General features: G+C 52.2%; 1 protein-coding gene across 1 annotated transcript; it reads left to right on the forward strand.

Moving 5' to 3' along the window:
* The first annotated feature begins 1,510 nt into the window (after positions 1-1,510).
* P2RX1 (purinergic receptor P2X 1) lies at positions 1,511-17,045 on the forward strand. The gene is made up of 12 exons (XM_049782614.1): positions 1,511-1,647; positions 10,261-10,408; positions 10,642-10,713; positions 11,041-11,110; positions 11,308-11,404; positions 11,640-11,720; positions 11,942-12,083; positions 14,823-14,950; positions 15,276-15,366; positions 15,714-15,779; positions 16,664-16,765; positions 16,871-17,045. Exons 1-12 carry the CDS (start codon positions 1,511-1,513, stop codon positions 16,934-16,936), a joined length of 1,200 nt encoding a protein of 399 aa, XP_049638571.1. The 3' UTR covers positions 16,937-17,045.
* Positions 17,046-18,843: the final 1,798 nt, after the last annotated feature.

The raw sequence follows: 18,843 nt of genomic DNA on the forward strand, positions 1-18,843 counted from the left end.
CCCAACAACACTGGGGCTGTGTGTGGCTTCTCTCCAAGCTGTCAGAGAGATGTTGATGCTGATTGGTAGCAGCTCTGCTCAGTAGAGGGGGCTGATGGTTATCTGCTGGCCCAGGGGCTAGCCTAGGCTACTGCAAGGGGCTAGGAGGAGCTATGTGTGGGTCCTTGCACTACTCAGACAGAAAGTGGGGATTCCTAACTATACGCTGTCTGCATGCCCAGAGTGACTTCCCAGCGACAGGCTTGTCAGAAAGGACACTCGTAGCAGCTTCTCTGGTCAGTTTGTACAGGGTGGGCATGGGGGCTCTGAGACACCACCTCTGTCCCCCAAAGGGCACTCAGTCCCACACATCCAGCAGGACAGCCAAGACGGCCTGGTCTTCCAAAATCAGTTGAAGAGCCTGTCGACTTTCCCTGCTGCTCTGAACTCCAGTTCCTCTTCTGTAAGGGACCAGAGTGTGGGGGAGGGTGATGGAGAGGCCTCTGCTCAGGGGCTTGCAGGGTTGAGTCAAGAAGCCACCCCCCCCCCCCCGAAACAGACAGTCTCTGAGACTGCTGAGTTCTGGTTGGGGACCTAGGGAGCTGAGAGCAGAGTCTGCAGAGGAGCCCCAAACTCAACTGTGGTCTCTGGATCACTGTCATCAGCTCCCTGGGCTCTATCACAGGCTCTCTGCCAAAGAACATTCCCAGGGGCACTCTCACTCTCCAGGGGAAGGGTCAACACAGAGCTGGGGTGCAGCTGTCCAAGCTGTGTTTTGGGAAGCCAGGGGTGATGAGTGACAGGTGTGGTCCTTGTCTGTTGCACCCCTTGTCCCTCTGCTCAGGAAACAGTGGTGGGTCTGAGCAGAGAGAGATGGGCATAGGGGGTGGGGGCAGAGGGCCCCCCAGCCTGGCCCTGAGGCTCACCGAATAGACAGACTGGGATTCTGGGGCACTTCTGGGCAGAAGAGTATATGAGGGTGGGGTGAGGTCCTAGGCCTGCTCAGGAAGTTCAATGCTGATCCCCCAGCCCCCGGCTGCCCACCTGCCTACAGAGTTCCCACCTGAAGCCAGGGGCTGAGGGGCACTGTTGCAGGGAGGGCTCAGACTGATGGCCACGCCCATGCCTATGCATGCCTGAGTCCCCAGCTTGCGTGTGCAAGTCTTGGGGGGCTGATGGCTTTATCTCTGTTCTATGATGAGTGGCCAGTGGTTTCCTGCCAACAGCTCCTGTTTCCGGAGGCCCAGCAGGGCCCAGGCGGAGCCAGGAGAGGCCGTGGGTGGGGCCTGAGTGGCCCCCCAGTCCCGCCCCCAGCTATCTTTGGGAATTTATTTGTTCACAGGAGCGGCTGCCTGCAGTCCACTGCCTGCCAAGGGCCCTGAGCAGCGCTGACCACCCAAGGGTTCTCTTGCCCATCCCAGGTACCTGCAGCTGACCTACAGCCTGGTCTCCTTCTCTGTGCTCCCTCGGGGGCTCACTGGAGCCGGGGTCCACGCCCTGCAACCCCCCACACTGAGGCAGAGTGGTCACCATGCCTCGGCGGCTGCAGGAGGAGCTGGCCGCCTTCTTCTTCGAGTACGACACACCGCGAATGGTTCTGGTGAGAAACAAGAAGGTGGGCATCATCTTCCGCCTCATTCAGCTCGTGGTGCTGGTCTACGTGGTGGGGTGAGTCTCCCTAGCCCCTACCTGAGCCTGTCTCCAGGTCCCCCTCTTTCTCTCCAGGGTGCCTACTTCCCAGACAAATCACCTGCTCTCCAGAAGGAATGATGGGACAGGCAATGTGGGGACACTGAGGCCTAGTGGGGAAGCCCTGCGCAGGCCTAGGGTGAACAGAACCACAGTCACTAAGATCTAAGGGATCAGATCTTCCTCCCCAGTGACTGTATCATCCAATGGAGGGTGGCCTTGAAGGCTGGCCCAGAACCAAACCCAGAGTCTTTCTACCTTGGATATCAGGCTCAACCAGGCCATTTCTGAACAAAGGTCATGCCCTCTTGTAGACAGCAAAAGCCTGGGTAGTAGAGACCCTGGAAGAGGGACCATTGTTTCTTAGACCCCTGAACCCTGGTTCAGAAATGATATCTGCACAGCCAGTCCATGTGGGTGAAGCAGAGGCTCTGAGCCAGGAGGCAGCTCCCATCTGTCTCATTAAAAGAGCACAGTTTGAGCAGAGAAGATAGCCCACAGTCTCTCCTTGGAGCTATGTGTGAGTGGAAGGTTGTGCCCACAAGACTGCCCTGAGACCCGGGAACTAGTTTCCATGTGTGTCTCTGGTGTAAGCTACAAGGTAGGTGGATTTATGTCCATTCACTGGGACTCTCACAAGGTCCGTCTGGGGCTTAGGGGTGCCTGGTATGTCATGCCTGACTAGTGTGTGACTGTCAGGCTCTGTCCCTTCGGTCTCCTTTTATGTCCCAATTTTTTTTTTTTTTTTTTTTTTTGGTTTTTGGGCCACACACCGGCTCAGGGGTTACTCCTGGCTGTCTGCTCAGAAATAGCTCCTGGCAGGCACAGGGGACCATATGGGACACCGGGATTTGAACCAACTACCTTAGGTCCTGGATTGTCTGCTTGCAAGGCAAACGCCGCTGTACTATCTTTCCGGGCCCTTGTGTCCCAATTTTTGCTGTGAAAGCAAATCAAGATAAGATGGGCTCCCCAGGATGCCAAATTGGAACCTGTGGTACCCACCGGCTTCCCTGTGCCCCTGACTCATGTCCTATTGCTGACCAGGAGGGATGCAGCCTCCTGATGCTTTGTGCTTTCAGCCTCTGCCTCAGAGCCTCAGCCTCCCTCCTTCCCTCCTTCCCCTCTTCCCTCCCTCCCTCTCTCTCTTTCTCACCCCCCTGTCCGTCTGTCTGCCTGTCTCTTGCATTTGCATATCTGACATGTGATCTGTCCTCTGAGCCTATGATAGAATCTCCTCAGGGTAGTGGTCCCAGGCCCCAGATTCTGCATTCTCCTCCTCATCACACAGGCCCTTCTGATAGGGCACAAGTCAGACCACTTGCCTGCCTCCTCCCCCTACAGGGAAGAGTGGCTGCTGTTCTGAGATGGCTGGGAGAATTCGGGCCCCATTGCTACTCTTTTCTGCCCTACTTCTGTTGGCCTACAATAGGGACATTACCTGAGCCCTCCTTGTGTGTGGTTCCACAGAAAAATCAGAAAGAAAGGATAGTGCACCTCCCTGCATGTACACTCAAGCTCGTCTTCCATGTGACCATCCAGTCCTGGACACTTCAGTGGGAGGGTCCTTCTGCCTCCCTCCTCACCTCCTAGTCACCAAAATCCGCCTATGGCTTCCAAGTGGACGTAGTCCTCTGGCATCTGGGGTTCAGGCTGGACCCAAGAGGTGCCACAAGGATTTGAGACTAGTTACATAACTCCAAAGTCAGCCTTGATATCCAGGAAAGGAAGCAGCCACAGAGATGGGCAGTGACCTGTCCAGATCACAGAGCAGAGGAAGGAAGTGTCCCTGGCAGCACTCCTGGCCCCCAGGCCTGCCTCCAAGCCCAGGATGCAGGCGCTTCAAGCGGCAGCACCTGCTGCTGTCTCTGGCGCCCTCGTGTGGCCACTTCTTAGAGCTGCACTGACTGCTCAGCTTAGGAGCAAACAGGACAAAGCCATAATCTAGCTGTCTAGCAGGACTAGGTCTCAGGCCTCCCTCTCAACACTGTTCCCTCTAAAGACATTGCATGCAGGTGCAATATTCCTCCTGAGGAAGGATGGTCCTTCTCTAAGTTCCCAGCTTCCCCAAGACGCCCTCAGAATGTTCTGTCCCGTGGATCTTGCAGGAAGGCAGAGACAGTCCTGGAGTCCTAGAGCTCCAAGGCTGGTGCAGCGCAGGTAGGAGATGGAGAGACACACAGACAGAACTAGACAAATACTCAGACCCGGGGATGAAGAGAGATGACATTCTGGAAAAAGAACACATGGACAGTCCTGCTTCAGAGGTGAGCTGGATCAAGAAGGAAGTGCTACCGAGACAGAGATGCCAAGAACCTGAGCAGACTCTAGCAGGGAAACCTCGGCTATGCCTCCCATGGTCACACTTCTGGGAAATCTAGGGGGAGTCACTGGCAGGCCAGGTTGAGGCTCTGGTAGACTCTCACCCTTCTGGACTCCAAGTCAGATTGTTAATGTGCAGTTGGAACCAACTCCTGGGAAATGATGACCTTTCCTGATAGGAGTGAGTGGGCACTGGGCCATCATCCTGAACCAGCACACCCATACAAGGGGTGTGCAGGGACATGTCCTGCCTGTGGGGCTCTGCTGGGGGAGGAGAAAGGTGGTGTGACTGCAGCAGCAGGTCCCAAGAGGATTCGTGGATACTTCTTGGGGGAAGGGAGCCTAGGAAGGCTTCCTGGAAGAAGTGACATAGTGGTGGGACCAGCCAAGCAAAGATCTCAGAGGCTATAATTTAGGTAGACCTGAACTATGCTTTCTCCCAGGGCTCCCTACGCCTCATTACAATCTTTACACTTCCCCTAAATTCTTATACATGGTTCTCAAAAATCAAACATGCTGAGATTTCTCTTTTTTGTTTTTTGTTTTTTTTAGCCACACCTGCTTGTTGCTCAGGGGTTACTCCTGGCTAATCACTCAGAAATCACCCCTGGCTTGGTGGGACCCTATGGGAGGCCGGGGGATCGAACTGCGGTCCTTCCTTGGCTAACGCTTGCAAGGCAGACACCTTACCTCTAACGCCACCTCTCCGGCCCCACATGCTGAGATTTCTTTTTTTTTTTTTTTTTTTTTTTGTTTTTGGGCCACACCCGTTTGACGCTCAGGGGTTACTCCTGGCTATGTGCTCAGAAATTGCCCCTGGCTTGGGGGGACCATATGGGACACCGGGGGATCGAACCGCGGTCTGTTCCTTGGTAGCGCTTACAAGGCAGACACCTTATCTCTAGCGCCACCTTCCCGGCCCCAATGCTGAGATTTCTAAAGGAATCCAACCAGGGACAAGAATAGACACAAATTATTCTGGGGACATTTCTTTTTTTTTTTTTTTTTTTTCGGAAAGATGGACACACCCTGTGGATCTCAGGGGTTACTCCTGACTTTGCGCTCAGATAATACTTCTAGCAGATTTAGAGGACCACTTGAAGTGCTGGGGATTGAACCCAGGTTGATCACATGCAAGGCAGGCATCCTACCTTCTCTGCTATCACTCTGGCCCCCTAGGAAACATTCCTATAGCATCATGTGTATGTGATCCTGGGAGCATGAGGGATAGAGGGAAAGGAAGGAACTTAGTCTGAAATATGAGTCTGAGTTGGATCATCTCAGGCACCCAGTGATAGAAACCTGTCACAAAGCATATGGGACTGTGATTTTTGGGGGGTTTGGGCCACACTCGGTGGTGCTCAGGGGTTACTCTTGGTTCTGTGCTCAGAAATCACTCCTGGCAAGCTCAGGGGATCATATAGGAAGCCAGGGATCAAACACGGGTCCATCCTGGGTTGGCTGCATACAAGGCAAATGCCCTACCGTTGTATTATCGCTCTGGCCCAATTGTTTTTAGAAGCTAAAATCCTGCTGTGGTTTTCAGACCTGGCTGGACCCTCAGTGGTGAGGGCACAAGAAGAACAAGTCTCATGGAAAGAGAACAAGGTCAGGTTGGTCCTATATAGGTTCCACAAAGCCCTTCAAACTGAGATTGTGCTTCCTCTGGAGGCCTCATTTCAAGCAGATCTTGGTCCTCAGAGAGGACAGTTCCAGGGTGTCGCTTATTATACCAAATCATAAGTCTCTCTCTGTAGAGTTCCAGCAGTACTTGGCCTGGTGTTGTGGGCCTGATGGTTGGGTGGTCACAGGTTGTGCTGCTTGAGCTGGTGGAATACCAGGGAACACAAGGGCTACATGGTGATGTTAGTAGATGAGGCACATGCTATTGATCAGAAACTCAGAGCAGAGCACATGATGGGCCTGTCTGTGCTCTGCCACTTGTGCTATTTCCCTCCCCAGCTCCAACATTTATTGGCTGGGATTAGGTTGTATATATATATATATACCAGAGCCAATCATTGTGGCCAAGACAATGGAGTGCCCTGCTTGATAGAGCCAGTTTTATGTTCATCTTGGCCTTGTCTTTCCTGATGGGAGGCAGTGTTATCAAAGGTCCTGAAGCAGGAAAGGAGCAGTGAAAAGGTCCCAGAGTTAGACTGGGAGGTCATGAATAAGCAGGGGGAGAGGAGGTGAGCAGGCCACTAGTTCAGGTCTCTAGACACCAGACTAAGCAGACTGGACTTCCTCTTGTGGGGTGGGCAGAGGTAGGTGCTGAATGTGTGTCTGGCAGGGCCCTGCAGGGAGCAGCAGTGTGAAGGCAGAGGCAGGACAGCTGTGAAAGGGCGGCAGTGAAGAGGCAGATGCCTGTGCCAGGCAGAAGCATCGAGCCGTGAGACAGACGCTTTGGCAAGCGCTGGCACCTGGGAGGCCAGGCTTAGAGGTTTTAGGGCTTTGCGTGCCTAGTAAGGCCAGAGATTCCAATTTCTCAAGAGCGTTGTGACACTGAGTTTATGGGGGAAAGGAATGTCTTGGGCAGAGGTTGATGTCATCTCCAAACAAAACAAAACCAGAAACATAAATTTTGGCCCAACTTGCCTTTCAAAGGGCACTGTGACTAATTCTGAGCTTCCACATGGGCCCCAGCTCTGGACACAGCCACCTCGAGGCTTGGAGCCTGGTTTGCCCTTCCCCAAGGCAGCTCTGCCCATATTGCTCCTGTGGTCAGCTCCTGCGTGTGAGCCCTGCTTCCTCCTGCCCCTGTTATAGGACCCTGTAGCTTCCCTTCTCCCTTTCCATTTCCATCTCCCCACAGTGAACACTTATGAGTACTCAGATGATGAAAGCCAAGAGGCAGAAGGACAGGACCAGAAGATTGTTGCCTGGTAGGGAGGAGGGCATGAGGCTTCTCTGAGACTGGGCTCTGTGGAGGTGGCTGCTGTCAGAAGAGAGGTCATGAGAGGAGCAGGTTCTGAGGAGACTGGAAGCCTGTAGGTTGATCAGGTTGAATTTTTGCTGAGAGAGAAATCATGTACAATGACATTCACCCTATTAAAATATACAATTCAGGGGCTTGCAAGTAGGGTACTTTCCTTGCATGCTCTTGACCTGGGTTTAATCCCTGGTATCCCATATGGTCTGTTTAGCATTTAGCACCACCAGGAGTGGTTACTGAGTACAGAGCCGAGAGAACCCCCTGAGTATTGCTGAGTATGACCCCCCAAACACACACACACACACACACACACACACACACACACACACACACTTCAGTAACCAGAGAGGTAGCACAACAGGAAAGGTATTTGCCTTCTATACAATGCCCTTCCTGGGCATTGTGTATGGCCCCCTCAAGACCACCAGGAGTAAGCCCTGAGCACATTGCTGAGTGTGGCAAATATAGACAATTTAGGGGTTTCTAGCTGTGTCAACACTATACCCATTCCAGAATCTTTTTACTTTCCAGAAAAAAATCATTCTCCTTTCTTAGCAATTCTGCCCACCCCATCTTCTACACACACACACACACACACACACACACACACACACACACACACACACACACACACACTTTTTCACCTCTTCTGGACATTTCACAAATACACCATCACAAGCTCTGCCTGTGGCTTTTGTGTGCTTTTCACTTAGTATCATGTTTGCACCCACCCCTCACTCCCTTTATGGCTGACCCTGCCCTGCTGTGGAGAAGAATCACTTCCAGAAGATGAGTCCCTAAGTTTACCCACTCATCATAATGGGTAACTTGGGGTTTTTTCTGCCTTCCACCCCTCTTGAATGAGGCTGCAAATATCTAGTATGTTGGTGGATGTGGACCTTTTTCTGTCTTGAAAAACATGACTGTCTCTGAAGTCATATGTCACTTGGCAATGTTTGGACAGACTCCCTGCTCTCTGGGGGTCCTAAAATCTGGAGGTGTAGTAGTCTCGGCCTCAGTATGTGCAAGCACACTCTCCCTAGGTATGTAGTGTGCTGAAATATCCTGAGAATGAGGAGCCCAGTGAATAAGTGATGCATGACTGTGCTGACCAGCAGAGGGTCTGTCTGTGCTCTGCCTTTTCTTGGGCCTACTCCCCAGTGATGGAATTGAATGAAAGAAGCTGTGAGGCCTTTTTGGGGATCACCCAGGCATGGAATCGCAATCCATGGAGGAAGTAGACATCTGAGTTCCTGGAGCAGCACTAAATTTATGCTTGTTTTTTCCACTCCTGTCATTGTAATGCCTGGCCTAGTACTAGACCTGGTGCTAGTACTGGGTGCTGACTCTCAGTATTGGAGCTAGAAATCTGAAGTCATGGGGTAAGAGTGCCCTTGCTCAAGGTTCCACACAGCTGAGAATGGAATCAGGGAGAACAGAGAATGAGCAGATCAATATTTAAAGAGGAGTGAAAAGGGGCCAAAAAAATAGTACAGGGGGTTCAGGGCATTTGCTTTGTATGTGGAGGACCCGGGTTTGATCCCCAGCACCTCATATCATCCCCCATGATTTCTGAGGGTGAGAGCCAGGAGGCCCCAACCTCTGCAACCTGTGGTGACTCTGCCAGTAAGAGGCCTGAGACTGCTGTTTGCATGGCTGAGTCTGGGGCACAGAGAGGGGCTTGGTGCTGCATGTAGAGTGGGACTAAGGGAGGGGCTCAGAACAGACACACCTATCTGTGCACACACTGATGGACGCTGCAAAACCACACATGGGGTTGGAGCAATAGTACAGCAGTGAGGGCACTTGCCTTGCATGCAGCCAACCTGGATTCAAGACTTGGCACCACTTTTGATCCCTGGAGCCCTGACAGGAGTGATCTCTGAGCACCACAGAGTATGACTCCCCAAACAAAAACAAATAAGGCACATGCATACACATATCATTCATATACACTCACACATACACACGTGAATTCCCACATATCCAAGCTATATACATATATACTCATACACATAACATACACACATGTATACACTTATACATACACAAACACACAGTAACTCTGAATCTCATGAGGTCATGAAGATTACTCATAAAGTCTTTCCTGATTGGAGAAGGATTACTCAGGTCTCTTAGTTAGAAACTACAGAGAACAGGACCCAAACAGGGTTAAATAAAGGAATGTATTCATTCACATTCCTGTAATGACCAGAAGTAAGTAGGTTTCTAGTGCTTTGGGTATGGCTGAGTATGGATGCTCAAAGAGCACTTTCCCTTTGCCCCTCACCCTCACCTGTCACTACTCTCCTCTAGGGTGAGGCTTGCTCACTCTGTGGGTCAGCCATGGGACTCACCACAGTTTCCATCTTGCTGTCAATTTAGTAAGTCACAGATGAAGAGGTGTCTCTTTTTCAGGTAATTTTTAGAAGGAAGAATCCTGGCCTCAATGCTGAAAATCCCAGCCTGTCTCTATCACCAGACCCTCTCACTGTTGGGAGTTTGAGGAGTATTGACTGGCCAACCTCAGCCATGTACCCATTGTGAGGGCTAGGAGATGCTGGCCCACTCTACTCCCAGATGGAAGTAGAGAACCCAACAGCACAGTGGTCCTTGGAACTAGGAGAGGAAGGCCAGAGTGTCCATAGAGCCTGTTGACATGAACCACCCTCATTAGAGGTTCCACTGGAACCTGAGGCAATGTCCTTCAGCAGGTATTTTTCCCCCATCCATTTCCTCTTGGCCCTCTTCCCCAGTTCCTAACTTGCTTGAAAGTAATAACCTGTGCCCATGTAGCACTTACTCCACACAATCCCTCTTCCAAGTGCCTTCCTGTGCCCGTAATCACCCGACATACTGCCTATTAAGTATTCTCGCTTCACAGATGGAGAAATAGATTTAGGACATGGGTGAGCTGACCCTAAATCAGCCTGCAAACTCAGTGTGCTGAGACTGAGTTCCAGGCTGGTGGGTAGGAAGACCAGGGTCTCTGCTGGCCTCAGGCTCTGCACTCTTGATGTGAGAAAGCCTCAGGAGGGAGGAGCACTGAGGGACTGAAGAGGGCCTCCAGGCCCCAACACAGCCAGTTCTTGCCCAGGATCTGGAAAAGCATCTCAGTGAATCTCCTTTTGGGAATCCATCCTCACAGGACAGAGTCAGGGAGCAGGTCAGCAGCTGGACCACCAGGGAAAATGCTGGGCCTCCAGCCAAAGAGGCCACTGAGGGCAGAGAGCAGTTCTGACATGGCTGTGGGGAAGGGATGGGAAAGGGACCTGCAGGTGCTAGGAACATGGGTCACACACGCCACCCTGAGTGACCCTTGTGCCCCCCTGCAGGTGGGTGTTCGTGTTCGAGAAAGGCTATCAGACTTCGAGCAACCTCATCAGCAGCGTGTCAGTGAAGCTCAAGGGTCTGGCTATTACACAGCTCCCAGGCCTAGGCCCCCAGGTGTGGGATGTGGCCGACTATGTCTTCCCTGCTCAGGTGAGCTGACTTGGGTGCACTTTCAGCCACAGGCCCTGCTTTAGAGCTGTGAGGCTCTGTCCTTCCTCTGTGTGGCATCAGGCCAGGTCCTAACCCTCTGAGCCCCAGTTTCAGAAGCAACCTTGGTCTATCACTCCACTTGAGCATCCATGTCTCTTGCTGGAGCGGTGTTTGGGTTCTTGGGGCTGCTCCCCCAGGTCAAAGTCTTCCCCCTTTCCTTACATCCCTTGCAGGGGGACAGCTCCTTTGTAGTCATGACTAATTTCATCGCCACTCTTCATCAGGCTCAAGGCTACTGTGGAGAGGTGAGGACTGCAGCCTGCACTCGCTCCTTGAACCCACAGGGGGAACCATAACAGAAAAGGATCCTAAGGGTCTTGAAGATGATGGGGGGTGCTTTTGCGGGGCCACCAGGGGCATTTCAGGCAGACACTTGCCCTAAGGCACAGAGTACCCTGGGCAGCACCCACTGTAGCCACCCACCCTCCCATCACCATCTGAGCCCTGCCAACACTGGCAATGGGACATCTGGGGAGCATGGGGCAGGTGGGGACCAACAAAAAGTCCATGAACAAAGGAGACCCCAGGATTTGTCTCAGAATACCCCCACCAGCAGCTCTCCCTTCTCCCAGCACCCAGAAGGAGGGATATGCACAGATGACAGCAACTGCATTCCAGGGAAGGCAGAAAGGAAGGCCCAAGGTGAGGCGGCCTCCATGCACCCCCACATTCACCGCACCTGCCTGGACATCCCTGCTGCTGACACAATTTTTGGGGAAAAGGCCATGTCCATTTTGGACCTAGCACATTTCTCTTAAGTGCCCATCACTACAGGCTTTCGGGCTTTGGGTTTGGAAGCATCTCTTGTGCCTCTGGACTGACAACATCCATCACTTCAGGCATCCGCACAGGCAAGTGTGTGGCCTTCAATGACACGGTGCAGACCTGTGAGATTTTTGGCTGGTGCCCTGTGGAGGTGGACGATAATATCCCCCGGTAAGGCCTGTCCTTTTGGGGAGCAGGGAATTAGGGAGAACAGGATGAGGGGCATCTGGACTTGTGCTCCCACCCCACTGTTCACTTGCCAAGATTTCCCCTGACTAGGGCGGGGCGGGGGGAGCGAACACAAGGCCGATGAGGTCATGTAGGATACCTCTGCCTGCACCTTGTTCCCACCCACACACCGTGCCTACCTCGGGAACCATCCGTGAGTGTGTGTCATGTCCTCCAGCCCTGCTCTTCTCCAGGAAGCTGAGAACTTCACTCTCTTCATCAAGAACAGCATCAGCTTTCCCCGCTTCAAGGTCAACAGGTGAGTGGGGGGACCAAAAAGTAGACAGATCTCATGGCTGCCCCCAGTTCCCATTGGCTGCCTTCCTCCACTCCTACCCATGCACATCAGGGCATAAATTTCTCATGGGAGCAGGGTGGGGCAGGCTTCAGTGGAAGGGGAACCTTGGGGGCATGGGCCTCCTGCTGAGGGGACCCTCCAAGTTGGCACACTCCCCTTCTCAGTGTCTTCTGCTCCCACAGGCGTAACCTGGTAGAGGAGGTGAATGCTCGATACATGAAGACTTGCCTCTATCACAAGGAGTTGCACCCACTCTGCCCTGTTTTCAAGCTTGGCTATGTGGTCCAAGAGTCAGGCCAGAATTTTAGCACCCTGGCTGAAAAGGTAAGACTAGGTTGGTGGGGAGGCTGGTCCCTGGAGTTCTGTCTGATAGTCTGCACCCCACACCTCTTATAGTATATACATGGGCCTCTCCTCTCACCCGGAGAAAAGGGCCAATGAAGTCAGATCTGGAATCTCACCTCAACTGAGTGGATAACCAGTGAGAATGGATGTGGGGAGACACTATTACTGGAGCATCTGTTGAGGCCTCCTGCTTTCTTGAATCCTATAACTCCTCAGCCTGTGCAGGAGTTTCAGGCATTCTTGAGGCTGAGATCTCACAGTTCTCTGGGGTTCTGAGAGAAGGGCTGCTTTATTGGCAGTCCTCCCAAGTGGTACTCAGGGGGATCTGAAGATACACTTAACAGTTCTCAGTCAACCAAGCCAATGATTCTATGTGAAGGCCCATGGATGCAGAGCTGCTCAGGTCCTGTGGTACTGGAGAACACCCAAGCCACGCCAGTGGCTGGGGAGGGGTCTCAGGGGGCTATATGGTACCAGGGATTAAATTAGGGTCAGTGTATACAAGGCACATGTCTAGCTAATACAGCTAACCCCTGTATTAGCTCCCTAAGCCTGAGAAGGGGTACATTATTTTTGAGGAGTAATGTACTCAGTTGTGCTCTGGAATTATTTCTGGCTCTGCTCCAGGATCAATCCTGATGGTGTTTGGGAGATTATATTAGTGCCGAGGATAGCTACATGATATCAGGATCAGCTGCATGCTGAGTGCCTTCCCTCCTGCACTGTCTATGTGGCCTATATGAAAGGGTACTTCTTGACTCCTGATTCTGCCCCTAAGGAACAGTCTGATCTGAGACATGTCTTTGTCTTTCCTGTGCCTAAACTTCATGCCTGCTGAGTGGAGGTGAAAGCTCTCTGCCACCCACAGGAGGAGTCAGTGTGTGCATGTATGGAACCTCCTGCAGGGGCCAGTTCAGAGATTATTTTTGGGGGGGTGTCACATCTGTTGGTGCTCAAGGGACCTCCTGCCTCCTGGCAGGCTCGAGGGACCATATGATATGCCAGGATTTGAACTGGGGTCTGTCCTATAATAGCTACGTGCAAGGCAAACACCTTACTGCTGTGCTATCGCTCTGGCCCCCAGTTCAGGGATTTAAATTGACTCTCTGCTATCACATATACAACAACAAACCTTCATATCTCATTTGTCCAGAAAAGGGCAGCAGCTTATCTCGTGCTCTGCCCCAACTCCTCAGTCAGAGGGCAGATGTGGTTCCCACCTCAGTGTGTCCAGCACATCCTACTGGGAAGCAGAATATTTGGGGGAGAGAGATTTGGGCCATCCCTAACTGTGCTCAGGGCTTACTCCTGACTTTGCACTCAGGAGACACTCTTAGCATATCTTTTTTTTTTTGGGGGGGTGTCACACCCAGCAGTGCTCAGGGGCCACTCCTGGGTCTACGCTCAGAAATTGCTCCTGGCAAGCTCGGGGGACCATATGGGATGCCGGGATTCGAACCACCATCCTTCTGCATGCAAGGCAAACACCTTACCTTCATGCTATCTCTCCGGTTTCCAATCTTAGCGTATCTTATTTATTTATTTATTTATTTATTTATTTATTTATTTATTTATTTATTTATTTATTTTGGTTTTTGGGCCACACACCGGCGGTGCTCAGGGGTTACTCCTGGTTGTCTGCTCAGAAATAGCTCCTGGCAGGCACGGGGGACCATATGGGACACCGGGATTCGAACCAACCACCTTTGGTCCTGGATTGGCTGCTTGCAAGGCAAACGCCGCTGTGCTATCTCTCCGGGTCTATTCTTAGCGTATCTTAATGCAACACATATGTGGTGTCAGGGATCTAACCTGGATTGGCCAAATGCAAGGCAAGTAAGCGCCTTCCTTCCCTACTCTTAGCTCCAGAAAGCAGAATCTCAGACCAACCTCTCCCTAAACCTCTCCCATACACCTCCCCCACAAATGGAACTTCACTCCAGTCACTGCCACACCCCACTACAAGATTTCCCCAGTACCCTGATGCCTACAGGCCTGAGCACCCAACTGCCACCATCCTTCTTTGACCCAGGTAGTTTGACTTGGTCAAGTTTTTTTCTTCCCAGACCATGTCGTTATAGACTAACTCTAGCTCATCACTAGTTGATTGTCTTCCATGCTGGCAGTGTCGCCAGTCACTAGGAAGGAGATAGGGGTGGCAGGGCCAAGAGCCTGGATTTCGGAGGGCAACTTCTGTCTTGGAGGAGGAGATGGACTCAACAGGGGTGACACACACAATAGATGCTTCGAAGTAACAGTTGTCTCCAAAAGATACAACAGTGCAACAGAAGGGAAAATAGGGGCATCATTCAATTTGGTGGGAAGTACAGGGCAGAAAAGCTCTGAGGGAATGTGTCAAAGATGAGGAGGTTTTTTGGAGAACCTGTGGTTCTGCGTGTACTCTCCCTAGGGCGGAGAGGCCTGGGTATTTGCTAGAAATGGTCAGAACCATGTGCAGAGGCTAGGGATGTGGCCAGGCAACCTGACCAAATCTCTATTCCTGAACTGCTTTCTGGAGCTGGTTCTCAAGTAAACATGTCCCCTCTTTAAGAAACAGTGGCCGTATGGAAGACTCACTTCCCGGAGCTGCTCGTGGGGGGCCCAAGTCCTTCTGATTGAGGCCCCCCCCACCAAAAAAAATGAAACAGTGGCACCAGCACTAGGATGGGGATTTCTGGGTCCTGCCCCCCAGGTCTCAAGGGCCTGTGTCCCCCACAGGGTGGTGTAGTGGGCATCACCATTGATTGGAACTGTGACCTGGACTGGCATGTGAGACACTGCAAACCCATCTACGAGTTCCACGGGCTGCATGAAGGCAAAAGCCTGTCTCAGGGCTTCAACTTCAGGTGCCTGTAGCTTCTCTCCTCCCATGCACGCCCCCCATCACTGTCCATGGGCTCCCTGTGGTCTGAGTCCCCTGCCCTAGCTCTGAGTGCTCCCCACCCAAGAGTCCCACCTGGGCAGGCCCAACAAGAAGTGGCTGGCAGCAGGAGTGGGGCAAAGGTCAGCATTCCTGGAAGGGGCCTGGGATACCACTGGGGATCTCCCCTCATAGCATGCTGGGGTTGGGGGGCCGAGGCTCTAAGAGTTCCTGCCTCCTTGCTACCTGAGAACTCCAGATACAGGATGAGGCCTGTCACTCTCTCCTGTCACCCTGCCCCCTTCACAAAGGTTTGCTAGGCACTTCGTGGAGAACAAAACCAATCACCGGCATCTGTTCAAGGTGTTTGGGATCCGCTTTGATATCCTGGTGGATGGCAAGGTGAGTATCCAGAGGGAGGAGCAGAGAGGCCCCCCAGCCTCAGTTCTGCTGGGTAGCCTGTTGGGGATAGCTTGGTAGAGACAGGTAGCTGTTTTCCTTCCACAGCTAAGGCTGGGTACTCGAGAGCATAGGGTCTTCCTGCTTACCACCACACCTTTCCACTCTCTCACTGACCAGAGCTGGTTCCCAGGTTATGTGGAGCATGGCCAGTGTGCATGTGAGGGTCAGCTAATGATGTGTGGTGGGGAAGCCCCTTTCCTCCAGACCTTGACAGCTTCTAAATCAGGCCTTTCTGACCAGGTCCCCTCTGACCATGAACCCTTCTCTCCCTTGGGCCCTGGCACCAGGCTGGCAAGTTTGACATCATCCCCACCATGACCACCATCGGTTCTGGGATTGGCATCTTTGGGGTGGTAAGTGCTGGGACAAAGGGAGTCAGTGTTGGGGTCCATCCTACCTCTTCCACATTCAACTAGTAGCCACAAACTCACCCTAGGGTCAGAGAGTACAGTGGATAGGGAGCATGCCTTGCAGACAGCTGAGCTGGTTCCATCCATGGCTTTCCAAATGGTCCCTTGAGCACCACCAGGGGTAACCCCTGATCATCACCAGATGTGGCCCCCTCAAAAAAGACTGAAGTGGGGCCCGAGCCATAGCACAGCAGTAAGGCATTTGTCTGCACGCAACCAACACAGGACGGACAGTGGTTCGAATCCCGGCATCCCATATGGTCCCCAAAGCCTGCCAGGGGTGATTTCTGAGCACAGAGCCAGGAATAACCCCTGAGCTTTTGGGTGTGATTCAAAAACAAAAACAAACAAACAAACAAAAAAAAAACGGGCCCGGAGAGATAGCACAGTGGCGTTTGCCTTGCAAGCAGCTGATTCAGGACCAAAGGTTGTTGGTTCGAATCCCAGGGTCCCATATTGTCCCCTGTGCCTGCCAGGAGCTATTTCTGAGCAGACAGCCAGGAGTAACCCCTGAGCACCACCGGGTGTGGCCCAAAAACAAAAACAAAACAAAACAAAACAAAACAAAAAGGACTGAAGCATAACTGGGCCCTCTCAATTCTACACCCATGACTATGAACTATGGGAGAGAGGCCCAGAGTTGAGGCCTGGCAGAGGTGGGAGGAGGTGGTCTTGTCCCCTTAAAGGACTAGCAGAAACTTGTCTCCACTCCAGGACCAACACTAGACAGGCAGAATTCAGTTAGACCCCCACAGTTAGTTGGGACTGAGGTGAATGGGGAGGATTCAGATCTCCATGCCTGATCCACGGCCTCCTCCCTGCCCTAGGCAACTGTTCTCTGTGACCTGCTACTGCTCCACATCCTGCCCAAGCGGCACTACTACAAGCAGAAGAAGTTCAAGTATGCAGAGGACATGGAACCCGAGGGGGTAAGGCAATGGCCAACTCAACCCTTCATCACTTGTATGGGGGGTGGGGAGAGAAGGACCAGTTGCACCCTGGGACTGGTTTCTATCCTTCTATTGTCTCCTCAGGGTGAGCGTGATCCTGGGGCCACCAGCTCCACCCTAGGCCTGCAGGAGAACATGAAGACATCCTGACCCTTGGTCCCCATCCTTGATGATGCAGAAAGAGGCTTCTGGTGGGGGCCTGGTGGATGCAGGCCAGCAAAGCAGCAGCTCAGAGCAGACACCGATCACTACCAGCACAGCTCTGAGCCCTGGCTGCATCTGCACTTGCAAGGAAGCCTCACCCCAGACCCAGACACTCCTGAGTCTTCCTTCTCAGGCCCCTTTTCCACACCACTGCCTTTACTCCTGGGCTTTCCAATATGGCAGCCACATGGATGAAGATGTCAGTGTCTACCAGTTGGGATTACATAAAATTTAAAAACTCAGTTCCTCAAACTAGCCACATTACAACTGTTGACTTGTAACTAGCCACAGAGGCTAGTGGCTAAACTACATGGAACAAATTTCTTTTTTTTTTCTTCACTGTGTGACGCACTTCAGTGCACAAAGCCCACTGGCTAGAGCCAGGCAATGGTCAGGGCCACAGCTTGTTATGGCATGGAGCACTATGAGAGGCCCAGGACATGGAACATATTCATTATCAGAGAAAGTTCTAGTAGACAGTGTGGCTCAACTGCTGTTTCTTGCTGGCTCAATTTCCCTGGGGAGCTTCTCCACAGAGCAGGCCTCCAGGTCTCTGTAAGACCTTCTGAACTGCACTCTCCAGGGCATTCCACAAAACCTACATGGTTTGCACACCCCTCCAGACACTTGACAGGCTTTAGTTTAACAGCTCCTCATGACAAGGCTTAGCTTGGCCCTGTGTCACTAGAGCAGGTGTGTAGTGTGCTCAGAGCCCTGCAGTGTCTCAGGCATACCCCTACACACTCATTCCCAGCATGTGGACTCCCCTCCTGCCCACACTGTGTATTTGAACATCTTGGACCCTGCAAACACAAGCATCTGAACACACCTACACCCACACTCAGAGACACATGGCCCTTACCACATGGCCTCCTTGGGAAATGCTTCTCTTCCAAGAGGTCATGCCAGGATAGCTAGCCCCTCACAGCCACGACTCCTTCCTCAGCTACCTCCAGTCAGGGTGGGAACCTTGGTGAAGTCCTGGGATTCTTGCTTTCGGCTGGCCCATCTCCCAACTCTGCCTGTCACTCCTGAATCCAAGGTATGGGGGAAGCACGAGATGGAGCACAATAAAAGAAATGAGGAGAAATCTCTGCCTCCTTCTCTTTATTCCCATCACTCTCTGAAACTCAGAGTTCCACTCTGAAATGTGGGCACACAGCCCAGACATGTTTGAGGTCCTCCTGGATGTGTTGGTGGTGTGGTAAGCTGATTTATGCCGAGGTCCAGCAGGGCCAGTGCTAGGGGTCCTTGATTCACTTATGCCCTTGCCCTGCCCACAACCCTGGAGTTTCTTCCAATTATGTACATGCTCTTCCCAGGCTTGTGGGGACCTGGCATTGAAACAGAGACCTTCCGGAATGGCATCACAAAAGTAGGGATGAGGCAGGAGCTGGTTATCCCAGAGAAAAGACCTGAGGAATTCCTCCAAGGTGTTGAACCAAGAGAATGTGGTAGATTCTCCAGTGAGTGACCTCTAGTTGTGGGTATATACTCAGGCAGGGCTCTGGGCCTCTGTGAAGTCCCCATCACCACACACTGTGGAAGTACTGGGAACTTCTACATGTGCTGCCAACACACTACTCTGTGGCCCAAGAGCTTAACACAAAGCTGTAAGAACCACCCTTTTTCCATTTTGATCACATAATTAATGTAAATCACACAAATGGCCAGTGGCTATCACACTGGACAGCAGAGACCAACCCCTCCCTTCTTTGCAGGCTCTTGGCCTTCTGCCTTCCTCCCCGGCCAAGAGCTATCCTTCAGATTTTATAAGGAACTTCGTCTTCCTCTCTCCTTTCTCTAGATCTGCCTCTCCAGTTCTGCCTGCCTCTGCACCTCCCGCACTAACA

This window comes from Suncus etruscus, chromosome 1 (assembly GCF_024139225.1).
Source record: "Suncus etruscus isolate mSunEtr1 chromosome 1, mSunEtr1.pri.cur, whole genome shotgun sequence".
In the NCBI taxonomy this organism is placed as follows: Eukaryota; Metazoa; Chordata; class Mammalia; order Eulipotyphla; family Soricidae; genus Suncus; species Suncus etruscus.